The sequence below is a fragment of the Cucurbita maxima genome, unplaced genomic scaffold (genome assembly GCF_002738345.1).
Source record: "Cucurbita maxima cultivar Rimu unplaced genomic scaffold, Cmax_1.0 Cma_Scf00002, whole genome shotgun sequence".
Classification (NCBI taxonomy): Eukaryota; Viridiplantae; Streptophyta; class Magnoliopsida; order Cucurbitales; family Cucurbitaceae; genus Cucurbita; species Cucurbita maxima.
In genome coordinates this window covers 4,796,295-4,807,112 of record NW_019272018.1, presented here as the reverse complement: position 1 = coordinate 4,807,112, position 10,818 = coordinate 4,796,295, and the positions used below count along the sequence as shown (strand labels likewise).

Genomic DNA, 10,818 nt, shown 5'->3' with positions numbered 1-10,818 from the left:
TTTTTTTTTTTTTTTTTTTTTTTTTTTTTTTTTTTTTTTTTTTTTTTTTTTTTTTTTTTTTTTTTGTTGTGGGGTTGTTTGGGTCCCCATAATTGTACCCTTACAAAACAGTATTGTTGCTTTTAAACATGTATTTGACAAATTGGAAAGATAGGTTAGAACATTACAGGGAGAGTTCCAATCACTTCAACTTCTTTGCAAAATGGATCTAATGACGTTGGTTTTGTCTAATGAGCGTCAAACTTTGGCAGCTTTAACTGTTGGAGGAATTGTTTCTCAAATACACGTGATTAAGCTATTGAACTGTCGAGTTTAAGCACTTCCCATGCAACAAGTTTTTCTGTTTAAGAATGTTGAGGCTAAAATTTGCAGATCTAACCTAGCATTTGAAAGGTCATGTGTCCAGAAAGATGACCAGTTCAAACACCGCAACTGAGGATTGGTTCCATTTTTCTTCATGTAACCGTCGCATGCGTAGTTCAGTCTAGCTTTAAAGTAAACTAAAGAAAATTTAACATGTTAGTTTCTAGCTAATTTGAACACTTAGACAGGCACTTGGATAATGAGCTCATGTCCCGTATTATCTTATGTTTTCCTTTAATCTTTTGTGAAGGCTACCGACTTTCAAGTTTTTGCCCTTTAGAAACTTTACAATTATTTATTTCAGTGAAGTACACACCTCAATGGCACTGGCTTCGTGAGGAGTTGGGAAGGGTTGACCGGGAGAAGACGCCATGGTTGATTGTTCTTATGCATGTTCCAATATACAATAGTAATGAAGCACATTTCCAGGAGGGTGAAAGTATGCAATCAGTATTTGAAAGCTGGTTCGTGAAGTACAGAGTTGATGTTGTCTTTGCTGGTCATGTCCATGCTTATGAACGATCGGTATGTTGCTCTTTCCTTTTTAAGCCATATGGTGGTTATTTCTACCGTAGATTGGAACAATTTTTTCTGGTGTGCAACTTTGTTAGACAAATGCTTATGTTTACCTTGTTGCTTCGTTAAATAGATGCTTATCTCATGATTGTCTTATTTGGATTCGATTTTTATTTCCCTCCTTTTTTCCTTCTTATTTTTAGTATCGCATCTCAAGTATACACTACAATGTAAGTGGTGATCATCACACCATAGCAGACAAATCAGCCCCTGTTTACATCACAGTTGGAGATGGCGGAAACCAGGAAGGTCTTGCTGGAAGGTAAAATTTATTAGCATTCACTAAATTCGTTCATTGATGTAGATATGACATTCAATATGTCTAACGTGGGTTATGGTCTGTCCATCTGTATTAGGTTTAAAGATCCACAACCAGAGTACTCAGCATTTAGAGAAGCCAGCTATGGGCATTCAACTTTGGAAATCAAAAATAGGACACATGCATTTTACCACTGGAACCGAAATGATGATGGGAAGAAAGTGGCAACAGATGAATTCATACTACACAATCAATACTGGTTAGTGCACTTTTATGTTATTATCTTTTTTTTAATTGTTATTCAATTTTCAAACTTTCGAGAAAAAATGAAAGAATAAAAGGACATACCAAAAAAAAACCCCCACAAAATGAGGGAAGCTAAAAACAGGGCCCCCAATCAAGTAAAATAAGACCTAATGGGTAAATTACAAATCGGCTTTGCTACCAAGGCCGACGTTAAAATAGAGCCCAAACATGACTGAAAGACCTCTCTCAACTCTTACTAAGACTCTGTTATTCCTCTTCACCCCAAGACTCCACATAACATTCAAGTTCTCATCGAGAAAAAGAGACAGGATTAGGGAAAAAGGAAATCTCAACACAAGGAGTCAAAAACAAAAACCTATATTACAGATTTAAGAAAAGGCTCCAATCAATCATAACTACAACTTCAATGGTAAGGAAACAGGAAAGCAAGTATTCTGCAAGTGACTTACCGACTTGTGTCTAATGGAAGGGGATCAAAAGTGAAGATATTATTGTCTCACCACTTCAGTTTACATGTAAAATTGATTTCAAGCTTGATTCATTTGAGATGTGTTAGACTAAATGATTTTGTCTATTCCTGGATCTCCCTTCACTAGAATCCAAGTAAATAAAGTTGTTTGCTCTTTCTGAAGAGATAAATTAGAAAGAAAAACATACCATCTCGAGAACAATTTTCTACCCTCTGGTCTTTTCTCCCGCTTATCCCCCTCGGCTTTTCTGTAAAGGTAGAAGCACATATTTAACTACGCGGTCATCATAACGCAAGCGCATTCCATATTACATCTAATCAAACTGATGATATAAACTTGATGCAGTTTGTGAAATCTCTTGCCATTGATCATTAAGACATGTTCGCATGTGCAGGGGACGTAACCATCGAAGGAGAAAACTGAAGAAACATATTCAGATGGTGATTGATGAAGCATGACCTCTTGAAATTTTAGCCATTAAGCGCCTGAGGCACAATAGCTTGATACTGCTTGTGTGAGGAAGTACACTTATAATATGCGTCTGTTTTATTGAGATGTTTAGCTCTTATCTCTGGCTTTTCAAATGGGTTCACTAGCTTGGGAATGTATAATGTTTCGATGGATCTAAAACAGTTTATGGATAGCTTTGCCTATATTTTCAGAGGTCAGCTTTTGAAATGAACAGGCCATGCCCGGTGGCTATTAATATCTTTTAGTAATCCCAAGGAAACTTCCCAATATTTCTCAATTGGAATGATGAATGGAAGTTAACATGGCAATAAGGTAAAAATTGAAAGAAGACATGGTGACAATATCTCCGACACAATTTCAAATACATACAAAATTAAAATTATTGTCATTATTTACCATTTCAATTGCAATATCAATTTTTAATATCATTTGGCATCAAATTGGGAATAACCCCCCTTTTTTACAATGGTACACAAGTGTTGTTGACTTCAATTCTAGAGAAGTTGAAGGAAAAGAAAAACTCTAAATTAATAGGTGATTCACCTATTAAAACAGAGATGAATGATATCTGTTGGAGGTGAAAACTCTAATTACAGGGTAACTAAGTAAAGCATCAAACGTGGAAAGAATCTGAAGAAGGGAGGTGAACTTCTAAACGACATGGTCAATCGATGAAATCACAGTGGATCATCTCTGGAGTTTCCAACACAACACATCTTTTTAAGGTAATCTTGCCTTCTTCTGTGACATATAATTTGCTCTTATTGACCACAGCTGCTCCCCAACTAATTTCATGTCTGGTCGTTCCGCTCGTACCGGTGCTGCACATTGGATTGCCAATTTGAACATTTTGATGACAATCTCTGCGTCAACAGTTTCCTCCATTGAAGAATCTAAGGTTTCCAGAATTTTGTTTTCACTATACTTGTTGAAAGCCTGCAACGAACCAAAGTAAAACAAGAAGCGATCTTTCAGAAACGATGAGTAAAAAGTTCGTTTGAAACTTGAAAGGTTTCTTAAGAAAATGATTAGAACGTTTAACTCACCCATCTTATTGTGACCCGCTCATCAGGAGGCCTCTTAACTTCCAATGGACGGCGTCCTGTTAGAATTTCTACGAGTAAAATCCCAAATGAGTAGACATCACTCTTGGTAGTAAGTTGATAAGTCTTCATATACTCAGGGTCAAGGTAACCAATAGTTCCTTTCACCTGAGTTGAAATGTGCGTTTGATCTGTACTCAATGTTCCAAGCCTTGCAAATCCAAAATCCGCCACCTTTGCTCTCATGTTTTCGGTAAGAAGAATGTTGGTAGACTTCACATCTCTGTGAATAATTTGCTTCTCTAGTCAACAAGAAAAAGAAAAGGTTAACTAGCTGGACAGCAGAAAAAATCCAATACGATAACCCTAAACAAAGCTTGAGAAATTTGAGCTGGGAGATTTGGTTCCATGTAAATCAACTTACTGATAAAACGAGTATAACTCAACTTTTCACAAATAATAACTTTCAAATAACCATTATATTTTCTAAGTTGTTCTTACCGGAAAATCACCATTGGTTGGCCGAGTGGTCAATAGGGTAATAATAAAAGTTTTCAAGTGTAAGTCCACCACCACTAACAGATATTGTCTGTTTGGCCCATTACGTATCGCCGTCAACGTCACGGATTAAAAACTCATCTGCTAGAGAGAGGTTTCAACATCATTAAAAGGAAATGTTTTGTTTCCATCTCCAATCGATGTGGGATTCACAAGGGCCCAGCGTTCTCACTGGTACACCGTTCGGCGTCTAGCTTTGATTACCATTTGTAACAGCCAAAGCCTACCGCTGGCAGATATTGTCTACTCTGGCCTGTTACGTATCACCATCAACCTCGTAGATTTAAAACGCGTCTGCTAGGGAAAGGTATTCACACCCTTATAATGAATGTTTCGTTCCCCTCTCCAACCAATGTGAGATCTCACATCAAGTCATAGTATCCACCTACTAGGATTTAATGTCCTACAAATTTTCTTGTTGACCCGTTGTTGTAGGGTCAGGTGGTTGTCATGAGAGATAGTCGAGATATCACAGTTGTAAAAATAATATTCTTACCAAGGGATTTTGAACCGTAACTGCAGATCCTCAAAAATCTTCTCTTAAAAGAAATTTTAAAAAATAAATATTATTTGGGACATAAAAAATAATTGTTAATTAGACAAACACTTCTATATATATAAAAATATACACACAATCAAAAGGATGTGTTGCTTAGTAATTATGTCCACTTTCAAAGTTGGCCCTTCCTGATATCAAAAAAATGAGTGACATTTATAAGCTGACTAATGAAAAAGATTCTAACCTGCATACATATGGAGGTAAGTTAGTCCATGAGCAATGTCAATGGCAATTTCAAGTCTTTGATTAAAATCCAATACTTTTCCATGCACACCTACAATGATAAAAGCGCAGTCATGAGCCTTAAAGAAGCCATCAGAGTTAAACAACAGTTTAATTTTTGGTCTTCCATAGGGTAGAAACATTACCATCCAAGTGTTCTCTAAGAGTACCATTTCCTACATATTCCGTAATGATAATGCGCTCATTTCCATGATCAACATGACCCAGCAGCTTAACCAGACTCCGATGATCAATTTTGGACAGCAATTCTACTTCACTGCTAAAGTCAGTTCGTGAATTCTCAAACAGTTCCTGCAAAATAATTGTGTTACAGATGCTGTTACTTTTCTCAGAAACAAGGGTAAAAGGCCAGAGGAACGAGGACAATACACATAGAATTTGAGATTTTACATATCCTATCATCACAAAAACAGCATAAAAATTTGGTACTTACCTTTTTTGAACGTTTTATGGCAACTACATGCCCATTTTCTAGTTGTGCTTTGTAGACAGTTCCAAAACCTCCTTCGCCTATGCGCAGAGCTGGGGAGAAATCTTGAGTTGCTCTGGCTACTTGGCTCATGTTGAGATGTACAGATCCAAGCCGTTTGAATCTGGGAGATGGGGAATATCTAGGACTAGGTGGTACTCGAAGTGGACTGGCTGGAACCTTTTCAGAAGCAGGGTTCATCACTTCAATGGAGGCTGAATGAACTGAAAGAAAGAATTTATAACTCAATTTCAAGAACATTTGATGCTCACCAGGTAATGTCAAGGAAGGGCAGTGCCTTTGTCAAAAAAGGACACAAAATACACTATTTAAACATGCTGCATTCATTGACATATAGAGAAGAAGAATGAGTGACTGAAGAGTGAACAAAAATGTTCATCTTGCAATGGCCCTTCTTAATGGATAACAAAAATTCTAAATTGAGTTGCCACTCTCAGTTTGACATTTTAATGGCTTTCATAGGACAAATCTACCACATATGGTCATCTTTGGACTTTTTCTTCTAGGTCCCCCACGTGTATGCTAGGGTTGTTTCATACATTTATAAGGAATACTTTGTTCCCGTCTCCAACCGATGTGGGATCTTACAATCCATCCCCCTTGGGAGGCCCAACGTCCTTGCTGGCACACCTCCCAGTGTTTGGCTCTGATACTATTTGTAACAGCCCAAGCTAATCGCTAGCAAATATTGTCCTCTTTGAGCTTGCCCTTCTAGGTTTCCCCTCAAAGTTTCAAAAAGTGTATGTTAGGGAGAGGTTTCTACACCCTTATAAGGAATTCTTTGTTTCCCTCTCCAATCGATGTGGGATCTCACAATCCACCCTTCTTGGGGGCCAGCGTCATCGCTGGCACACCTCCTGGTGTCTGGCTTTGATACCATTTGTAACAGCTCAAGCCCACCGCTACCAGATATTGTCCTTTTTAGGCTTTCTCCTCAAAATTTAAAAAACGTGTATGCTAAGGAGAGGTTTTCACACTCTTGTAAAGAATGCTTCGTTCCCCTCTCCCACCGACATAGGAACTCATAATCCACCCCATGGGGCCCAGCGTCCTCGCTGGCACACCTCCCGGTGTCTAGCTCAATACCCTTTGTAACAGCCCAAGTCCACCACTAGCAAATATTGTCCTTTTTGAGCTTTTCTTTCTAGGTTTCCCCTCAAAGTTTATAAACGCATATGCTAGGGAGAGGTTTCCACACCCTTATGAAAAATGTTTCGTTCTCCTCTCCAACCGATTTGGAATCTCACAAAGGTGATGTAGAATCTTTAACTAACAATACTCCTATCATCATAAAGTGCTAGAAATTCATATAGAACCGATGACTCACCTGATTGTTGTTCTATTTTAATGCCTCTTTGAACTGTGTGTCTCCTCTTTCGATAAAAACAAGGACAGAGAACACCCAAACATAAAACGAATGTTCCAGTTACTACCATTCCAATATTTTGGGGGGTTGCCAAAGATTTCCCATCCTGTTTTTCTCTATGATGAGGATAATCACAATCTTTAAGGTTAGTGTATTCCTCCTCCCTTTCTTCCCTTAACAGTTTCCTTGATGTTTTAACTGAAATATCAGCTGCAAAAAAGTTGCATTTGAAACCCCTGATTCCATACGAAACCGAGTAAGGAATCTGATTAGCACTTGAAACCCCTGATTCCATCATAAACTCATGAGCATATACTCTTGGCGATAGGGCCAGCAATACGCCCATGACGGACGCTATTATCGATGACATAACAAGAAGAACAGCCATCTTTGGAAATCAAACCCAAAGAAAGCGATCAAGACTATTTAATCAATTTATTCCATCCCAATCATCAGCGCTGAGACGAATAGCAACAATTTTCCAAAGTCACTCCCAAATTGCCCTAGTTCAACGGCACCAAAACTTACCGGAACTCGAAGAGACGATCTAAACTCACTTCACGAATCGCCAACACTCAAGAGGCCAACCAAATGAAGCTCCGATCAGAATAACAGCAGGAAGAATCCCATCGGCGGCGAAGCTAACAATAGAGTGAAAAACAACGAATCGCAAGGCAATAGCCAATAGCAATAACAAAGAATCGTCGAGAGAGAAGGCGATGTACCATGGGATAAGGTTGGATAAAGTTGACTGCTCGGAAAACACCATTTCCTCAACAATCCTTTGCTCCAGTAGTTGATTTGAACATAAATTTCGTCGCTTCGTCAAACTCCTGTGATATTTTCCAGATGATTAATAAATACAAAAAATGTTAACATCCATTTCAAATCAACGGCCAGGATCGAAGTTGACTGGACTCCAGTAGTTGTTTTCATGATGGATTGTTCTTCATCTTGACGCGGCTGCAGCAGAGTCGATCAGATAGTTGGAATTTTATCCAATAATAAAGAAAGTATTTAATTATTATTCATAAGGGCAGTTCCATTAACGGTCAAAATGATGAAATGTTTTGGTAATTAACTTTGACACGTAGTATTTATAGACTTAACTTTAGAAATTAAAAAAAAAAAAAAAAGTAAAATAGTTGTATAATAGAGCTTTAATTTTAATTTTAATTTAACTTAAAGAACAAGTAGCAATTATTTACAGGCCTGACCTCCCGTAGTCCAATGGGCTCATATTAATCTCCAGGCAGAAGCCCAACAAACACTGTGAAACAGCCCAACGAGAAGTTTACAGGCCAGACTTCCCGTAGTCCAATGGGCTCATGTTAATTTCCAGGCAGAAGCCCAACAAACACCGTGAAACAGGCCAACAAGTAGTTTGCAGGCCAGACTTTCCGAAGTCCAATGGGCTTTTAATAATTTCCAGGCAGAAGCCCAACAAACATCGTAAATAAAAACAACTAATAAAAAATGACTCATACCATAATCTAGGGCCATTTATTTATTGGAAATATAATAACCCAAATTTCAAATCATATATAATAGAAATACTAACAGAATATTTTTAATAAATTATATTGATCACATTCTCAAATTAGAGTTCTTTAAAAGAAAAAATATTTATTATCTTAGAAATTACAAATAAATAAATAGAAAATGTACTAAAAACCAAATACATTTAGTTAACATGAAATTATGCAATATACATATATATATATATATGTTATGTCAAGATGTAAAATATAAATATAGGTAATTATATACCATCATTTATTAGTACATAAATACGTTATTTTATTTTTGTTATGTTTCCCATATCTTAAATTACTAAAATATCATACAAATGGAAATGTCTATTTCATAAAAATCTTAAATTCTCACAAAATAAATTGATGGTGTCAAGTTGTATTCAACATTATCTTTTAATATTTGTTTGCTTTATTATTTTTTTAAAATTTTGTTGTCGTGATAGAGATGGATAAAGCTATTCTAGAGAATAATTAATTCATAAAAAAATTGAAATGTCTCAAATTATAACTAACTATTTGATAATAAAACTATATAAAATCTAGCCTGCGGTGATATATTTTCATTGTACTCTTCAAACACTAATTATTTAGGGTTTACCTACCCATCAATTAAATAATTTATTTGAATATTAAAAGGAAATAAACAACGCCCACTTAATCAATATTCTTATAAAAATTAACATTACATAATTTCTAATAAATTTTAGTATTAAAACGAGAATTCGTGTCTTAGATTGACATTTTTTATCGAAAAAAAAGGAGACAATAGAAAGATATTTTATTAGACGAACTACATTCATGATAATCGATCCATTTATTAATTATGGCATCTTGATTATAGGTATATATTCCAATCTAAAATCATGTTCAAATGTCACAATTCACCATGCGATTGTGTCCCAAAATTTTTTTTAAGGAGAATATCACAACCATAACATAAAAGAGAATAGGTTGTGACCCTCAAGTTGAGACAAACAAAGTTGCGACACTTAAGAAGCGCCCATTCAACCGCGTGTGTAATAAACAACCGAGGAGGACAATGGATTATCAAATACACCATATAACGTTACAATTAAAAAAAAAATGAGACATAAGTAAGATAGAGATAATAAGGAGACAAGAGAGTTACCCTCAGAGGAACTCCAGCAAGTGGAAGACATTACATTTTGTCGATTAGCCATCTCCAATTGCTTGTCACAAAAATTTCCAAGTATATCCACATATATATATATATATATATATATATATATATATATATATATATATATATGTGTGTGGATACAGTAAGTAAGTAATGCAAAAGAATTTTGACTAAATATGAAAAAGTGATATTTTTTTTTTTTTGAAGGAAATATTAGTGAATATGGAGGGCAAAGGAAAGGGATTGTGTGACATTTCAGAGGGTTATCCAGAATAGGAGACCAGGGTTTAATTTCGCCGACTCCAATATTAAATATTTCAGCTCTTTCTTTCAATTTCTTTTTCAGTTTTTATTTATTTATTATTTTATAAATGTAATAATAAAAAAGGCTGTCACTGGAGTTTGGATGCCCATCGAATCGAATAAAATTGCACTTTTCCCCTTTTCCACCAACTTCTCACATACACTCACCTTTTTATTCCAGATGTCTTTGACTATTCCTACCCTTATGAAAATAGATCCGAAAATATTATTTTTCAAAATAATAATAATAATAATATAGAATTAAGAATGAAAAATAGAATTGAAATAAAAAAGATACAAGTTACCATCTAATATCTACGAATATAAAGTAATTAAATTTTGACAATAAAATAAAATATATTATTAATCAAATAATATTAACTGATACAAATAAATAAAATATATTTCATAACTAATATATTTTCGAGATATTAACTACAAATATTTTGACTAATTCGAACTAGCAATAACTTGCACTAAATTATGACAAAAACTTTAGTTTTTTCGATCTTATACCTTTTCATGAAACGTTCTATCAAAGGTAAAAGTAAAAAAAAGCTACGGCCCTATATTCACCTTTTTCAAATCTAGTTTCTAGATAAAAGTAAATCTTTTATCACCTTATCTAAATAGAAATATAGAAGACAAAGGATTGCTATTATGACTTAAAAAGTAAATTTAAAATGCATTACCACACGACATTAATTGAATATATTAACAACCTTAGGTAAGTTAATTGAATATTTAAGTACAATCACAAGCTTTCTTAGAAATTTAAACCAAAAAAAACATGACCACAACCTTATATTTATTAATATATCAACAACCTTAGGTAAGTTAATTGAATATTTTTTTTAGTATAACGAGTTAAGTGGAATGATATTAATATTTTAAGAAAAGTTAAATAATGTCAATAAATTAATGGGCCAGGTGTACATAAACGAGCGACGTGTTGCGTTGAAAAAGGTGATGATCATTAAAAGTAATTACTCGAATAAAATATAAAATAGTATTTTAAATTTCAACGTGCAATCAAACGTAAACCGGGACCGGTCTAATTTGGATTATTTCCACTCACTTTTCTTTTTTTTTAAATAAAGTACTTTTTTCTTCCCCCATGTGAGTTCGGAATTTGGATCTAGGAATAATATTCTTTTATTATCCCTATATTTAT

At 34.9% G+C, this 10,818-nt stretch overlaps 2 protein-coding genes across 4 annotated transcripts in view; one reads left to right on the top strand and one right to left on the bottom strand.

Moving 5' to 3' along the window:
- The window catches only part of LOC111496463 (bifunctional purple acid phosphatase 26-like), a 6,566-nt gene extending 3,894 nt beyond the window's left edge, over positions 1-2,672 (top strand). For both annotated transcript variants that reach the window (XM_023146912.1, XM_023146921.1), the window contains exons 7-10: positions 668-888; positions 1,083-1,201; positions 1,296-1,457; positions 2,330-2,672. In XM_023146912.1, the coding sequence (XP_023002680.1) occupies positions 668-888; positions 1,083-1,201; positions 1,296-1,457; positions 2,330-2,393 (566 nt within the window). In that variant the 3' untranslated portion in view covers positions 2,394-2,672. The remainder of the gene's footprint in view (positions 1-667; positions 889-1,082; positions 1,202-1,295; positions 1,458-2,329) is intronic.
- Positions 2,673-2,804: 132 nt separating this feature from the next.
- LOC111496449 (calmodulin-binding receptor-like cytoplasmic kinase 3) lies at positions 2,805-7,623 on the bottom strand. Of its 2 annotated transcripts, XM_023146902.1 has the most exons (7): positions 7,194-7,623; positions 6,627-7,069; positions 5,243-5,502; positions 4,935-5,100; positions 4,751-4,840; positions 3,453-3,751; positions 2,805-3,342 (listed from the first exon to the last, which is right to left on the bottom strand). In XM_023146902.1, exons 2-7 carry the CDS (start codon positions 7,051-7,053, stop codon positions 3,127-3,129), a joined length of 1,458 nt encoding a protein of 485 aa, XP_023002670.1. In that variant the 5' UTR covers positions 7,054-7,069; positions 7,194-7,623; the 3' UTR covers positions 2,805-3,126. The 2 variants fall into 2 exon arrangements, with proteins under 2 accessions (XP_023002670.1, XP_023002661.1); XM_023146893.1 differs by having other exon boundaries at positions 6,627-7,623.
- Positions 7,624-10,818: the final 3,195 nt, after the last annotated feature.

Bases quoted from the DNA above. Each gene is read 5' to 3' on its own strand.
- LOC111496449 (XM_023146893.1), bottom strand. From the start codon at position 7,053: ATGGCTGTTCTTCTTGTTATGTCATCGATAATAGCGTCCGTCATGGGC. The intron at 4,841-4,934 runs GTAATGTTTCTA...TTATCATTGTAG, and splicing joins TCTTAGAGAACACTTGGATG to GTGTGCATGGAAAAGTATTG. The intron at 3,343-3,452 runs GTGAGTTAAACG...GGTTCGTTGCAG, and splicing joins AGCGGGTCACAATAAGATGG to GCTTTCAACAAGTATAGTGA.